A 16,826-nucleotide genomic window follows, 5' to 3' on the forward strand; every position below is an offset into this window, starting at 1 on the left:
TAGAATAACATAAAGCATGGTGTCTTAGATCATCATTAATTTTCCCAGTGAGGTCAGAAAAGAGCAGGACCAGGTAAGAACCTGCAGAAGAGAGCAGGCCTGCCCTGGGAGGTGGGGCCACTGCGCATGGATCTGGGGTCACATCCTGCTGGCCACCTGCAAAGGCCAGCAGAGTGCATGTGTGGGCAGCACACGAGTGGGAGAGTTCCTTGGGCCGCTGATACCTTCCCACAGCTGCAGGCTCTGCGGGGCAACGGAAGGCCAGATGACCAGGTTGTTGGCTTCGAAGAGAGGGTTGGTGAACTGGCTCAGCTCACTGGGCCGATTGACCCACGACCACAGAGACATTGTCTTCTGCTGCAGCTTCAGCTTGCATCTGATTGAGAAAGAAAATGGCCATGAAAGGGCTGATTCACAGCATCTGCTCATCAGCTCCCCTCGATGAAGCTCCCTTGGGTAGGGGAACTACTTTTCTCTGTGTGGCTAAACACAGCGTTGTAATTTGAAACAAAGACTCTCACAGGTGATAAACCTGAATCAAGGGCGGGGGCTGTGTCACTGAAAGCTCTCCAAGGTTTCCCGTCACAGATCTACAGCATATACAACAGGCCTTCGCCGTATCCGGGGATGCAGCTTGATTTAAAATAGCTGACTAGAAAAAGCTTGCTAACGCATTTCCAAGATGCTGAGTGGATAGTCACGAAAATTATATGCATCCTATTAAAAATGGAAGTTGATCAAATCTCAAACAAAACTTAACTTTTTTAGAGAACTTTTTAGCTTTTAGATAAAATAAATGCCATACATATAATAGACAAACTGTCAAAAATTAAAAATAAAGCAAATCTCAGTGTAAAGACAAATTTAATCCGCATCCCACCGTAACGAACAGTGTTCATTGTAAACCTGACACTGAACTGTAAAATTCTTGGTGTGGAAGGCAAGTGGACTGGCAGGTCTTAGAAAAAGAATAAATTTTAATAAACAAGACAGCTTGCTTACATTAACCAAAAAAAGAACACATTAAATTCTCACAGGACATGGTTTAAGCTGAAGTTTTCTTGAGGCCAGTTTTTTGTTTTTTTTTTTTTCCCTAAAATCACTGATTTTTAAGCTGCGTCCCGGCCCCACTTGCATCATCTTTTCCTCCTCCTCATGGGGTGACTGTTTGTGCCAGCGCCCACTCCCCACCACTGTCAGCGCACACCCAACAGACAAGGGAAAGCAACAGGTGCACCAACCAGTCAAGGACCCACCCTGGAAACCAGAAGGCAAAGTAAGCTTTTCCTAGTGAATTGCTGTCAAACTCCAGTGCCTGTCTGCAAAGATTCGGTTTGCAAACAAAAGCATTCCACAGCATTTTACTTCCCTTTGCAAACTCCGCACTGTTAACAAACCACCACAGCCATCTTCCCCACACAAACAAATGCAGACCTCTTCTCCAAAACTGTAAGGCACATTAGATTCGTTAAGTGAGACACTGCTGTATTTGTTTGAGCGCTGGAAGCTGACTGAAGGGCGGTCACTATTTCTCTTCCCTTGTTCCAGGTGCTGTGACAGTCACACTCAGGTGTGCCAGCTTCAGGCTCTGACACACATCACGATCATGATGGCTTCCTCCCAGCAAAGTCAGTAAATGATCTCTGCCCATCATTTCGACAGATGCAGAAAACCCGTGGCTAAATTTAACACTATAGTTCATGTAATTCAGTTTATGCTTGACTACGGCTTCCACCTTCTCATAAGTGACATTAATACAGACCTATACCTGGTCCCTTTTAGGGAGTCACTAGAGTTAATAAAATGTCCCCACAGGAGCAGCATACCCACCTTTCGCTTTCATTGTTGCCCAGAAATGTTCCAAATTGTGAGGCGTATGCATGCTCGAAGAGCACGATGAGGAAATGCTCATTGAATTCAAAAGAGCAGGGGAACTGACGAAGTATCTGCCACACGCAGTCCAGGAAGAGCAGAAACACCGGCGCCTCCCACTTCTGCTTGCTGCTGCAGTAGGCTGACTGTGCGCAGCGCTGCTGGAACGGGTGACCCGCCTGGGGGGAGGCGGGAATGTGACTGTTGTGGCCCTCAGAGATCACGGGACTGCACCCTCTCCTAACACCACCCCACGTATCAGGCGAAAGGGTATCAGCTGCAGCCCATCACAGGGCCGGGCGGCTCCTGTCTGGGTGCATTACTTCTTCATTTAAAATGAGTAACTGCAGCCACCAAGGGAAAGACACTTTCCAAACACTGGATAAGGCTGTGTGGTGCATATGTGCCCTGGGAACCGCACTTGCACTTGGGGTAGCAGATCTACTAGACGGAAGTAGGTAAAACTGAACTCTTGGAGAGCTGTGGACTTTGAAGTAGGGTCAAAGAAGTAAGCTCTTGCATATAAAATGAAGGACAACAGTCACCTCTTTTTATCAGAAATGCCAGTTGTGCTGAGAACTACGTAACCCTTGTCACTGAACAGAGATGAGCACAGCGCTCTCAGACCAAGTGTGAAGTCAGTTTGGGAATAACACTTTGTTACAAGTAGGAAAGCTATTGTCTTGAGGAGATCTTAGCAAACTGTATTGTTATATCAGAGATAAAGCTGTCCTTAATGATCTTCTTCCCCTCCCAAACTGCAGGAGACTACCATCTACCACCCGAGTTGGCCTCTTTGCCCAGTACCCAAATATTGACCTCACCACAAATCACTCTTATTTGCTTTGTCTTTGGGACTTTATTCAACTCTATCTGACAAAGACAGTGCTATGAAAACTTTCTAGTGGCTGCTGGGACATGGATCTGGATACGGATTAAAATAGAATATGTGATTAGTTTAAAGCACACTCGTTTGTTTACTATGGATCAGGAGAAATGCAGTTGAACAGACTTTCACCAAATACAGAAGGTAGACAGGTTGCGTTTAACAGCACCAACACTAGGAACATCCGCATCGTAACTGGAAAGGCCAGAGAGGCCTCAGCAGCCATAGACATAACTGCTTTCAGTGTATGTCTAAGCATTTGTTTTCAATTACAATTATTTACCAAGTTACAAAGCGCAAATACATCTGTAAGTTGATCTGTGACTTGGCAGGTTTCAATCCGTGTTCATTTTAGTAGTTGCCCAACATTGTGCCATGTACCCTGGGAGGAACAGATCAATAGGGCACCTGGCACGCTTCTCTGATGGGGGAGGGGGCGTCAGTTCAGAAAACAAGCTCTCAAAGACTTTATGCAAGCAATGACATTTTGCTGAACCTTAAGGGATGGCAAGGATTTCACCTGGGAGGGGAGAGGAGAGGACAGCGCAAGGAGACCGAAAGCCAGAAAGCACTAACGCACCTGCTATGTGATCACGGCCCCTACTCAACCAGCCCTTTCGTACCTTATGTCTACCAAGACTAAGTTTCCTGGAGACCACACTCTGTTTTACATTCTTTGTATTCCTTGTCTAAAATCCTTTTGTATCCCAGAAGTATTATGGATTTCAGATATTTTTAGTATCTTGGAATATGCTCACAGACATAAAGAGGTATCTTGGGGAAGAGACCCAAGCCTACACATCAAATTAAAAGCTTCCATACAGCAAAAGGAATAATTAATAGACAAAAAAGACAGTTTACATAATGGGGGGCTGGCTAGAGCATGTGAGCAAATACTTCACAGCACTTGGAGTGCTGTGTTTTGCACACACCTTACCCCCACGTTTGGAGGTGATTTTTGCACCAATACTTTTCGTAGATCTGCACACAACTGTACCATGGGACATAAAGACAGAAGGTTCAGAGTTTAGCACGTTCTGCATTTGCAGAGTAAGGAGGCTCAGCCTGTACAGCTAACTGGAGGCTTTTACATGAACAAGGTGCCAAGTAAACAATGTAAGCAAAGAGAGACCTAGACCTGAGAGGGTAGTGAAGATCATAAACACTTAATGAGGGGAAGAGAGATTCACTGGCCCACAGATAGTTAAACGTACAATGTAAAATTTCCCACCCATCACACATTGTACCCCTGCCCCAAACCAGCACGGCGCAGCACCGGTGGCTGGCAGTGCCTCGCCCCGCCTGCAGCCCTGCTCACCTGGAGCCACTCCCTTTCTATCAGTGCCTCAAAGCCCCGGATGGTCCTGCTCCTCGGTTCCAAGATGATCTGGGCCAGGGAGGTCACCTGCAGTGTGGAGTCGGTTCCTTCTGTCCCATGGACCAGCACGGATGCACCTTCCCTGGAGGGAAAATCCAGAGCACAGATGGGCAGCCTGACATGGTCGGGAGCTCCGGTAATGGCATACACCTACGTGTATGACACTTCCATGTCATGCATCTATCCTGCTGGGAAGGGGCTACAGTCTAAATGAGGCAATGGGTAGAGGAGAGGTTATCTGGGGAGAAGGGAAGACTACAGTGAGTTTCACAATTCACATGGTAAAAGTCTCAGTTATAACAAATGTTATGGCACTTTTCTGCTAAATGTTCTAACCCTTGAAAAATCAGTCAAAAGCAGTTCCTGTCAGAGAAGGCACTTTTCTGTTTTAATAGCTGAGTAAAGCTTTTTCTCACTAAACCTATAAACATATACTAAAATTATTTTTTCTGACATTCAATTTTGCCTATCCATTGGGTTACTAAAAGGACGCCTTCACAAACTGTAATGGATCTCAGAAAGAGCCCTAAAGCACACTTTTAGAAACATGGGAACAGAAACAAAACAAAGCAGAACCAAAAACCCAAGGACAGTCAATCTAGAAAGCCAGAGGCAATGACGTCCCTGTGCTTTCAGACTTAGGAGTGCCTGGGACCCCACTATTCTAAAAAGAACAGAAGAAGACACCAACAAAAATCACCTGTGCTCACCATTGAGTTTTCTACCCTGTTTACTGAAAAAACAGTGTAGACATTTTAGGAAAAGGGAAATTTCACGTTTGATAACCATGGCCAATTCCTTTCCCATGAAGAGTTAGAAAAGCAATTTCCTGTTATTAATGACTATATATTATTCTATTAAGTGATGAACTGTAATTTACTTAACTCTGTAATTGGCTATTTAGGATAAGGGGAAACCAATTTTTGTTACAAAGTAAATGATGTACCTAACTAGCTTTCTGTCTTCTGCTGAATTACCTGGGAGTTATTAATTTGAAAATAACAGAATCCTTGAAGTTCACCCACAGTAGGCTAGTAATTCCATTTTTAAGACAAAATCTACTGCCTGCACTAAAGAGAATGAGCAAATACATTAACTTTCCTATATATGGCTTATTCTGAATTTAATTCAATCAATTTAAGGTCTATTTTTACATTTTCAGCAATTAATTATTAGGCCAAAATTTGACAGAGGTGTAAAAAGTAAGCTGATGTGTATCAGAAAAGAGAGCCCAGACATGGGGACACACACCCAGGGCCTAGAGTGCTAAGGTGGCACCCCAAACCCGACAAGAGGAGAGATGCACTCGTCAGCAGCCAGAGTTGCCCTGACCTTTGTCATCTCATCACAGCTGAAAAAGCAGGTCAGGTGATGACAAAGGTTTCTTTTTCTTTTGTCTTTTTCCTTTTTTTTTTTATCGGTACTGGGGATCAAACTCACAACTGTCTGCTTGCAAGGCAGGCGCTTATGCCACTGAGCTAAATCCCCAGGCACTGAGCTAAATCCCCAGCCCCCGACAAAGGTTACTTACAATTCATGTCTCACAGGGAAACAAAAACCTCTCACAACAGAGGAAGGACTATGGGAGACTAAGGTTGTAGACACAAAGCCCTCAATAGTAACTCATAGTTCTGCATTATTGATCCCCCATCCTTTATTTTCCATGTTTCACTGGGTACAAGAGCTTTACCTAACCCTAAACCACAGTGACAGCTTGGCGACATGGACCCCAAGGGTCTCCAGTTGTTCTCTGGGCAGGGCTGACTTACCACAAGAAGGTAAACATGACCGTGATACACCTCACACGCCTTCCTTACTGGGAAGCGCCAATAAAATAAGTTAGTCTCAAAGAAAAGTGCCACCCCGCTAGGTGGTGCCAGTACTTATACCCACTGATGGCTTCAGTGGAAATCCCCTGCTTAAAAAGGGCGTTCTAGGGGCTGGGGGTTTAGCTCAGCGGCATAAGCGCCTGCCTTGCAAGCAGGCAGTCGTGAGTTCGATCCCCGATACCGATAAAAAAAAAAGGGGGGGGGGGCGTTCTAAGCCTCTGCAATAATTTCTTCCAGGCCCCTGCCTCTGTTCAAGTCTTCCGCCCCAAGTCTCAAGGCCAGCAACCTTCAACTGAGTGAACAAACGAAAACCACTCCACACATCACACTGATACTTTCTCGAGTTCTCAACTTGAGATGCAGTGTGACTATGCATGGCAAGTAGACTGGAGTAAGATGTCTGAGAGAGAAAAGACCTTGTTGCTGTGTGACAAAACCACATCTCCTTTCCACAGAGCGAGAGCATGGAGGCAAGTTTGGCTGTCTGAGAAGAAATAAAAAAATTCCTCTGATTCTGGTTTATAGCATTAAAAAATGGAAAATTGGTGAATTTAAGCATTTTACAGGAAGAAACAGGTCCTTTAGTAACTAAAAATTTGTGTCATAGAAGATATGTATTATAGCTGGTTCATACATGCAGCAAATATTAATTACATATTAATGCCAGGCTCTATGACTATCCCTCAATAACTGAATGGTTTTCCCTCACACAGTAATTTTTGAAATGACCTGAATGGAAGTCGCACAGTGAGCACAGATGGTGACACCTGTCTGACAGACGCAGCCCAGAGACAGTGCGCACCTGTCGATGCACTGCGCTGCCAGGCAGGCGGTGGTCAGGATCTCCTTGATGTGGCTCAGCCAGTTGGAGGCTTCCAGCTTGCCAAGCCACCGGTCCATGTTGTGCGTTTGGTCATTACAGGCTTCCACGAGTTTGACTAAGCTCTCCTGAAGAACGTGGTATCTTTTAAAGACAAGAAAGGGAAAGCAAAATATAACTAAAACATGAAAAAGAATGATAAACCCAGGCTCCAAAATATCCACGGGCAACAGCAGTTCATAATACCGTATTATTCCTCAGTCAGCTGAAGATTTACCACTGAAAAGCGAGTAAGTGCTAGGCCAAGACGCCTCAGGTGCAGTCATGGTCAGGGGTTCTTTCCGCCGCAGCGGGGCCCAGCCCAGACACCGCAGCCCCGCCCTCGCTGCACTCCGGCACGGCACAGCACAGCGAGACCCTGGGCCCTCTGCAGGGACATTCTCTTCAGCTTTGCCTCCCACACCCTACAGCTTTCATTGAAAGTGGAATCAGACATTATTTAGGTGAAGCAAACAGGATGAGAAATTGGAGAGAAATGAAATCCTGGAGTTCTTTTAACTTAGGAAGATTATACGCAGCAAATCTATTGCCTCTGTTTGGCACCCCCTCCCCCATCTACACGTAGAGGAGAAGACCTGCTGGTGATGGATCTGAGGGTCAGAGAACAGAGGACAGCTATTTACTTACTAAAACCCAAGCCCATTGTCCAAGAGAAGTTTCGGTTTTGGTTTTTTTGTTGTTGTTTTGTTTTTTTGCTTACCAAATAAGATATAATGAGAGTAATCTTTTAAAAAGATAATCAAAATAGGCAAACATTTAGCCAAGGACGCAAATTTGCAGTCACTCAGGAGGTATAGGTTCTGGAGACCTACTCGACAACAGGGTGCCCACAGCTAGTCATAATGGACCATGTACTTGAAAACTGCTGAGGACGGGCATGGTGGTGCACACTTGTGATCCCAGCACTAGGGAGGCTGAGGCAGGAGGATCACCTGTGCGTTCGAGGCCAGCCTGGGTTACATAGTGAGTTCAAAGCTAGCCTAAACTACATAGTGAGACCTTGTCTTAAAAAAAAAAGCCTTAATATACCTGCACGAAAACAAAACACAATAAGAAGAGTTATCCAACCAATTATTGACCCCAAATTAATCTGCAGGTTTCACTTGAGCAGCTGTGACTTTTGAACCCTATGTGCTCACGCACTGCAGTGTTTCCAACAGGAGCCTCCTCCCTCTGGGAACCTCACCTCTCATTGGATTTATGAATACGCCGCCACTGGGGATAATGAGCTTCCTGCTCAAAGCCGCCTCCTTTGGCTCTGGCTTGCTGGGCCACATTCAGGGAGCGGGTGTCGATGATATAGCCCCGCTTGCCCACCCTGAGTGTGGCGTTGATCAGCTTCTCATCCTCCTTACACCTTCTCCCGTTAGTGCCCGTGAGCGGCTGGCCACTCCGCATAATCACCTAGAAGCACAAGGTTCCCACAATTCACTGGTCTGAAAGCAAAAAGGGGAGGACGGTATCCTGAAAACCACCATGTGGCGATCTGGAATGGATTTGATCACAAAAACAAATGTTTACACGCAGCGACAATAACTATAAAGCAAAGAGAAGCCTTGCACTTTTCCACAATTTTTCATCTTGCTCCCTTAAAGTATTTTTCATAAAAGAAATTATAACCTCTCTTTAGGGCGAAGTGTCAAATTCAGCTGGTCTATAGATGAGCCACCTGGTAGCCCTGGCCCAGGATCGTGTGGGAGAGTAAACCACTTCATTCCAAACCAATGCAGACTACAGAACGGCTCTGAAAAGCTGTCCTGTTGGCTAAGCATGATGGCAGACACCCAAATCTTAGCTACATGGGGCCAAGGCAAGAGCACGACAAGGTGAGTCTGGACAATTCAGTGAGATCCTGTGTCAAAAGTCTGGGCTGTCTCCTCCACCAAAGCCTGTGGCTTTTCTTGCTAAGTTCCAGCTAAAGTTCAATCATCCTGTTACTCCGGGAGCCTCACACTCCTGTGAACAGGTACATGGCAAAATTTCTAGCTTCTCCTTTTAATATTTGACAGACTAACATCACTGAACCCTCAGGAAAAAGTATAACACTTCCCTTCGACTTCAACTACATATGCATAGAATCCCAAGCACAAATTAAAAGGTTAGCTGGGAGTAATTTTTCTGGACACCTGCTTATCTAGTACTGATTCTCTAGTGAGTGACCCCTGCCATCCTTTTCTGTATTCCAGGACTTAACCACTTATCTCCAGAGACCACCAGCTACACATTTTAAAAGGCTGGCTTTCAAAACTTGTCTCAAGAAATCAGTGTCTATCATACTAATGTCATCCCTGGTGAATGGCTTAGTTATTTCAAAGCAGCAAATTTTAAAAAATATGTTTACATCCTATATCCCCTTTTTGCATAGTACCAGGGGAAAGGAAAATGCAAGATAGCTATAATTAGCCATGAATTTATTATTGGTCTCAAAATGAGAGGCAGAATTTACTGACTAGGAGAAAATGGGACAGGAAAGCACTTAGAAACCATTCAGAAAACTAATACCCCAAAGCCCTTGCTTAGTCTAGTCCCGATTTCCAAGTTTGCTGAGCTGTGAGCAAATGACAGTACCATTCTCCTCTCTTGAAAATAAAAACGCCTGCTCCCAAGACTGCCCTGTGGGAATCTGGTGAGGATGGTTAAAGTACCTTGCCCTTAGCCTGGGCAGAGACATTTCTCATTTTTCTGCCTTCATAGTGTTGGTGAAGTCATCAAATCCTCACTAGTTTTCTTTGTACTGCACCCTGAAAGCAAATCTGCCTGGACTCGGCTAAGGTTAAACAGCGATGGACAGGATCTGGCCATGTTCTCAACAGGGAAAACGGCCTCCCCTCACTTCCTGGAGTCTCCATGAAGGCAATCCTGGAGGAGACCTGGGCACTCAGTTCAGGGAACACGTAAAGGGGGACGTTCCTCAAAGACACTCCCCCCCCCCCCCGTGTGCTCCTGGAAGCTCGGTCGTAGTTGTGCACACTCACCATTGCGTTTTTTGTGTGAAAATAGCTTAGCACTGGGAAGCGCCCTCCATGCCGAAAGGCGGCTATCTTCCGAAGAGCTTCGTCGTCGACAGACTTGGGCACTATGACAGCTGGTGGGTACGAAGGACAGACAGCAAAGTCCTTATTGACATAGCTTAGCCTCCATTCATTGGTCTGGAAAACACGACACACTTCAAAGCTAAGCAAGTATCTCAGTGCCACAAAATAACCTGAAAAGGTTTAGGGGCCCTGAGAGGACACTTCATAAATAAAGAAGCCATTTCTCCAGAATCTAACTAAAGGGTCTGCACCCCACACACCTCATACCTCCAGAGACATGAAGCCCCACTCTTGGAGGCAGCTTCCCACCCTGCTAGGGATCATGGTTTCTAGAAAGTTCCTCCTTACGCTGAGCAAAACCTGCTATTCTGCATCTTCCTTGATCAGTTTTTTATCATGATTTCAGACAACAAGGCCTCAGTTCCTTGTGTCACAGAACACTGTGTTAAATATTTGACAGTCATTTCCCTGAAGTCCTCTGCTTGCCAAGGCAAATATATCAAGTTTAGCCATGATTACGGTTTGTAAGGAGACATTTAAACAGTAACCAATAATTAACATGCAGTTTTCTGGGACTTATCTTTATGCAGATCCTAATGTTTGGCCAATATAATTTCCAAAGTTTAAAAGGTACTATTTGGCATATATTAGGCTAACAGAATAAAAAGCATTTCAGCTGCAGCACTCACAGGTAATACAGACTCCTTAGGGCACAGGTAAATCAAAGGCAGCCATCATTTTCCCAGGAAATATCTAGTGTTGGGCTACTCTCATTCCCGTGAGTGACGATCGGAGCTACAGAGCTGGGAGCCCACAGAGCTCAAACGTTACTCACAGCAGAAGAACAGAGTTCAAACTCCTGCTCAGGAAGGAAGGAGTGCCAGCCATCCTCTATCACCTCAAACATGGGCCGGTAGAAGAAGGGGTACATCAGCGTGATGGAGTCCAGGGTAGACAGCGCCTGGGGCAGAAACAGAACAGAGCACACCACAACTGGAAGCACCTTCTCACTGGTCGAGTGGCCTGATAACGCCAGTGGGTCCCCTGTACACTGGGTACACTGTAGCTTGGCGTGGTACAGTGACGGTCTCACTGAAGCGAAGTTCCAAGCTCGTGGCATTAACAAGACATCCACACATAACGCACACGCAACACGTGCTCTCTGAATGAAGAAACTAACCCAAACTGTGCATACTTACTCTACAACAAACATGAAGTAACTTCTTGGCACAATTTAATAAAGCTATTTTTTAACAAAAGGCCCCAGAATGCCTGGGGATCAGGGTACAAGGAGTTTTTGGCTACTTATATAGCTGATTCATTACTAGCTATAGAAATGAAGTACACTGTTCATACTCAGCGCCGCTCAGTAACTATAAAACAGCCAGAGACAGCCCGACAGCAGTGAGACTGCAGGACTCGGGTCCTATCCCAGCTGTGCAGCAGCAGCTCAGTCATGTGACCTTCCTGCCTCAGTGTCCTCAGCGGTCCAATGGAGGACACAATGATGCCCTCCTCACAGAGCTGCAGGGAACATTGGGAAAGATACTGTATCCTACAGGCAGGGAACAGTGCCTGTTCCACCTGGCACAGAACAGGACGGAAAATAATTTCAGCTATTACACAGTGCACACATGCAGAAACTGCTTCAGTGTGACCGCCCTCCCCAGAGCTCTCTGCCAGCTGTCAACTCGTAGATGCTTATGCACAAGCCGGGGTAATAACCACAGTCCCCCAGGGGGCATACATTTATCTGGACGATTCTGGGTGACAAACCAGGATAACCCATGACTGTGAGGAACAGAAAGACAGAACATGTTTCTGCAGCTGGACAAAAGCGGGGTGGGGGGTACCTCTCCCAATTAGCATAAGTCAAACTGCAGTAATCATGAAGACACTCTCCAGGAGTAGGGAGAAGGCCCAACAGCATGGCTCTGGGGTGGTCAGAGTCTGCACACAACCCAGCTCTCAGTGAAGGGCTCACAGCAGGACAGGCCAGCGACTCACTCCAGAGTAAGCTGGACACACAGTTCACTATTCAACAAAAACACCTAACCGAAGTTATTGTTCTGTCTGTCAGTAAGTCACGAACTTTCTCCACTAAGCTCGTAAATACAGAGCCGTGGCTGTCAGGCCTGGGATTTAGCTCAGCGGCATGAGCTCCTGCCTGGCCAGTGTGAAGTCATGAGTTTGATCCTCAGTACCAAATAAAAGCCTCTGAGACCTGGCTGTGTAACCCAGTATGTGTGCACACAGTATCTTTGGCTGCCCACAACAGCAAAGGTGGAAAGGTCAGCGTTCACCACTGCCATGATAAACACAGCCGGCAGCTACCACAAGCGCCAGGCACCCGGAGTTCCACCTGATGTAGACGGTATTCTACATCATCAGAGACCGGCCTTCTTTGCACACAGGAATGATCAGGGAACTGAGAACATTTCAACTTCAAAAGGCAGCCGAAACTGCTGAGAAAAAAAGTTGCATCGTCTGATTCTTGCTACAATTGGGAAACTGAGCACTTAGGTGTGCGAACTCCTGCTTACAGAGAACTGCTCACAGCTGGGTAACCCTGTACCCTGAATGCTGCCTACTGCAAAGGCTGAAGCAAGTTCAAGGGCAGCCTGGAAACCTTACCAAGAACCTATTCTAAAATAAAAGAGCTGGGGACAGAGCTCAGTGCAAGGTCCTGGGTTCAATCCCCACTCTCCCTGCACACACACACGCCCACACACATGCACACACATACACAGCTCAACTGTGCTACAGGAGGGATTCATTTATTATCTCTATTTATATGAATGTATATGGGGAAGGGGTACTGGAAGCCAGGAAAAGAATAGCGGCCAGCTTCTGTGTTTTTTTACTATACTCTAAAAACATTCAACAGAGTATTCATTTCCTGAGGTCAAAGCAGGCAGACAGGTCATGAGTTCTGGTTTCTACACCATGGGACATGTGTAAAGAGCTCCAGGTAACACACACAGCTACTTAGCCAACTCACAAGAGTCAGATGTGAACACCATAAGTGAGTGGTGATGTACTCAGTCCTCTTTCTTTAACACTGTGTTTCGGCACATGCGGCAGCTGCATCTCACAGACTACCAGTCATACTGCAAGGACAGACAGGTGCACGGCTGTGGATGGAGCACCCAACCTGGTTACTAGAACACACCCACCCATATGCGCCTCTGAAGGGGCCGAGGGAGCCTGCCCGCGAAGTTTCCACGCAGCAATCTAGGAGCCGCAATGCTTTCTCATTCATGTTGGCAAGTCTGGCCACATCAACACCATACACTGCTTCCAGACAACACTGTTGTGACACACAGCTCGCCTCATCTTCTCATGTGCTTAAGTAAAATTTAGCAAAGGTGGAGAGAAAACAGTTACACACCATCCAGTGAGCACAACAGCTGTGCCTACTCCTTGGCTCCTGTTTCAAATGAAATCCTAGCTTCAGAGTTTTAGGGTTTTCTCGCTCTGTTGTTGCTGCCGTTACTCATGCCTGCCACTGAAACCAGGGCCTCGCACTCTGCACTGAGCTACACTCCCTGACCACCCCACTCCCAACCCTGGGACTGAGCCCAGGCCTCTGCACTGAGCTCCCGTTGTCTTTATTTCCAGTCAGGTCTCACTAGGTGGCTAAGTCAGCCTGGTTGGGCTTGAACTTGTGACCCTTCTGCCTGAGCCTCCTGAAGGCCTGGGACTGCAGGTATAAGCCAGCATGCCCAGCCTCTCCCCTCCTGTTAACAGTTAAACCCAAAGCTTGTTGTTGTTGATATAAGGGCCAGATGGGTTAGCTTTGAGATACCAAAAAAAGTCTATTTTTATGTAAAAAATACTGTAAACACAAAGATACTTGTTACACTGATAATGATTTAAAATAAGGCAATTTGAAATTTAACTATATACCACAATAGCTAAACATAGGACAAAAATTTTTATAACTTGGGATTTGAACCAATATTCAATACTGTATATTTAAGTGCAAAGCAAATACATCCTGCTTTTAAAAAAACTGATTAAAAACAAGTATGAAATTCAGATTTACTAAAAAACAAAGACCACAACTAGAAGTAGAAGTGACTTGCATTGGTCTAGTTCTGCTACACAGGATATGAATAGACAGCTGAACAGACACTTGTAATAGTTGAGGTGCTACATTTTATGTCACGTAGTTATTTTTGCTACAAAAATTGTACCATAAAATTGTACCAAATAAATAAAAGGCCTCCAAGTATTAGCTACTATTTGTAAGTATTAAGATAGTAAATTGTGTGTTATATGGGTGCTTTTGCTACACAAAGTGTTACTATAAAACTGTACCAAATAAACCCCAGAAGACACTTAAAATGCTACTATTTGCTACATATTATACTAAGTATGCTATATACTGTGACTAATGTAATTCTTATGACAGCCCTAAAAGGCAGGTAATACTGTCCTCATTTTATACAAAGTAGGAAACTATCAAAGAGAGTATTTCATCAGAGTCACAAGCTAGCAGGTGGTAAAATCAAGAATCAAAGTGCTATTGTAGTAATCACGTGACATTAACAGCACTTCCAGTCAAATGGATAGGGCTGCATCCATCACAAAATATTACACTACCGCAGGACACACGGGAAAAACACCTCGCCCTCACTGGCGACTTTCAGGGCCTGAGAAGCCCCGAGTCTGGTGGGAAAGAGTGAGCCAGGGGAGCTTCCACATCCCCTCGGGGAACTGCCCACTAGAATGGTACCAAAAGCACTTCTGACCACACTTGTTTATTGGATTATAATTCCACAGAGGATGTTATTTGAACAAACCCATTAGAGAAGAAAAAAATGTTTACAAACTGTCTTTGACACAGAGGAAAATACCAAGATTTATTTGGTAAACAGGAAGTGTTAAACAAGGCTCTCAAGTTTCTCCTGAGAACCTCTTCACTAAATTCTCTAACGGTTTTTGTAAACAAATACACAAAGACACTCAGGAGAAACCATGTCTTTTTTTTGGACCAATATGGACTCATGAAATTCTTATAAAGTCATTGGAATACAATTCCGTGGAATTTTAAGCAGTTCATGGAATTAGGGTTACTTATATAAAACAAGTAATACTAAAAACTGCTAAAGTAAAAAAATAAAAATAAAAGGTCCTATTATATAACAGGGAATCAAACTGACAATTTTCCTACCAGTCTTCAGTATCAGAGTCAGAGAACATGACCAAATATCTAATGAAGAGCCGTATGAGCCGTATGAGCTGCTTTAAGTCAGAGTATAACTTTTCTTGTTTTGTTTTGGTTTTTTTTTTTTTTTTTTTTTTTTTTTGGTACCGGAGATTGAACTCACAACCTCGCGCTTGCCAGGTACTTATGCCACTGAGCTAATTCCCCAGCCCAACTTTTCTTTGCCATCATATTTTATTTTGCCTCCAAAAAAAGAAGCATAAAAGTCATAAGAGTTCTTGACAGCAATAATGAACCCACTGAGAAATTAGGAAAACAATTCCATTCACAATCACTTTAAAAATAAATTAAATATCTAGGAATCAACCTAACCAAGTAGGTATAAGACCTCTACAGTGAAAATTATAGGACACTGAAGAAGGATATTGAAGACATTAGAAAATGGAAAGACCTTTGTGCATGGGCCAGAATAATTAACTTTGTGAAGATAGCCATATTAACAAAAGCGAGTCGCAGATCCAATGTGATTGCTACTAAAATGCCAGCACCATTTGTCACAGAACTAGAAAACACCCATCCTAAAATTCACATGGAATTAGAAGAAGACGCAGAATAGCCAAAGCAATTCTGAGCAAAAAGTGCAACGCCAGAGACACCACAATGCCAGTTATCAAGTTATATTACAAAGCCACAGTAACAAAAACAGACAGATAGACTCGTATTCCCCATTTAACAGCCTGCCTGGTAAATGGCTATTTGCCCTTAATGACCGAGGTATGCTACTCAGCCTTCTGACCTGCCATTTGGACATAAGACGCATCTTTTTTCCTTGTGTACAGTTCTAAGCACCCTGCCGCAGAGCCTCAGTGTCTTTTTGGTAGAGGACACCTTGTTTATACAGGACTGTAATTTTTGCTGATTGTACTGTACAGTACTGTAGTTTTATTTTCCATCATACATTACACCACTTTACTGCATGTTTATGCAAATAAAAGAAGAATCATCAAGCTGGAGCTTCCTTTGACCATTCCTTTGTTCAAAGGAGTCAAAAACATACACTGGGGAAAAAAGAGTCTCATTAAAAATGGTACTGGGAAAACATACAGGAGATTGAAGCTATATCCCTCTTGGCCTGTACCAAAATAAAATCAAAATGGATCAAAGGCTTAGATATAAAACAGGAAACTTTAAAGCTGCTGGAAGGTACTCCAGGGGAATCACTGGAAGCAACAAGCACGGGCAACGCTTCCTGAACAGAGCTCCACAGCACAGAAAATACCGAGAATCAATAAATGGGATTATATCAAATGTAAAAGCTTTGATTAGCAAAGGAAATAATCCAGAGTGCAGAGACGTCTACAGAATGGGGGAAATATTTTGCCAGCCACTGCTAACACCCAGAATATATAACGAACTCAAAAATCTAACACCAAAAAACCAAATAGCCCAATCACTCAGTGGACAAATGAATTGAACACACACGTCTCAAAAACAGTAGTTCAGATGGCCAATAAGTGTATGAAAAAATGTTCCACAAGTTTAGCCATTAGGGATCCCATCTCACCCTACTTAGGCCATCAAGAATACAAAAGACAGCAAATGCTGACAAGAATGCAAGAGAAAAAAGAAATCACCTACTAGGTGGGAAGGTAAACGGGAACAACTACTTCGGAAACCTGTGTGGTGAGTCCTCAAGAAACTACGAATAAAGCCACCATCTATCCAGCTAACTGCTCCAGTGTATATTCCCCGAAGAATGAAAGACAGCATACT

At 44.5% G+C, this 16,826-nt stretch overlaps 1 protein-coding gene across 1 annotated transcript in view; it reads right to left on the minus strand.

Moving 5' to 3' along the window:
- Nucleotides 1-16,826, minus strand: part of Mtmr9 (myotubularin related protein 9) — a 43,376-nt gene that overhangs the window by 5,715 nt on the left and 20,835 nt on the right. The window contains exons 3-9 of the mRNA XM_003479386.5: nt 10,716-10,841; nt 9,821-9,994; nt 8,032-8,249; nt 6,768-6,929; nt 4,077-4,218; nt 1,831-2,051; nt 225-376 (exon numbers count right to left, since the gene is read on the minus strand). Of these exons, the coding sequence (XP_003479434.1) occupies nt 225-376; nt 1,831-2,051; nt 4,077-4,218; nt 6,768-6,929; nt 8,032-8,249; nt 9,821-9,994; nt 10,716-10,841 (1,195 nt within the window). The remainder of the gene's footprint in view (nt 1-224; nt 377-1,830; nt 2,052-4,076; nt 4,219-6,767; nt 6,930-8,031; nt 8,250-9,820; nt 9,995-10,715; nt 10,842-16,826) is intronic.

This window comes from Cavia porcellus, unplaced genomic scaffold, assembly GCF_034190915.1.
Source record: "Cavia porcellus strain 051 isolate PalLab524CR breed Dunkin Hartley unplaced genomic scaffold, mCavPor4.1 scaffold_24, whole genome shotgun sequence".
Taxonomy (NCBI): domain Eukaryota; kingdom Metazoa; phylum Chordata; class Mammalia; order Rodentia; family Caviidae; genus Cavia; species Cavia porcellus.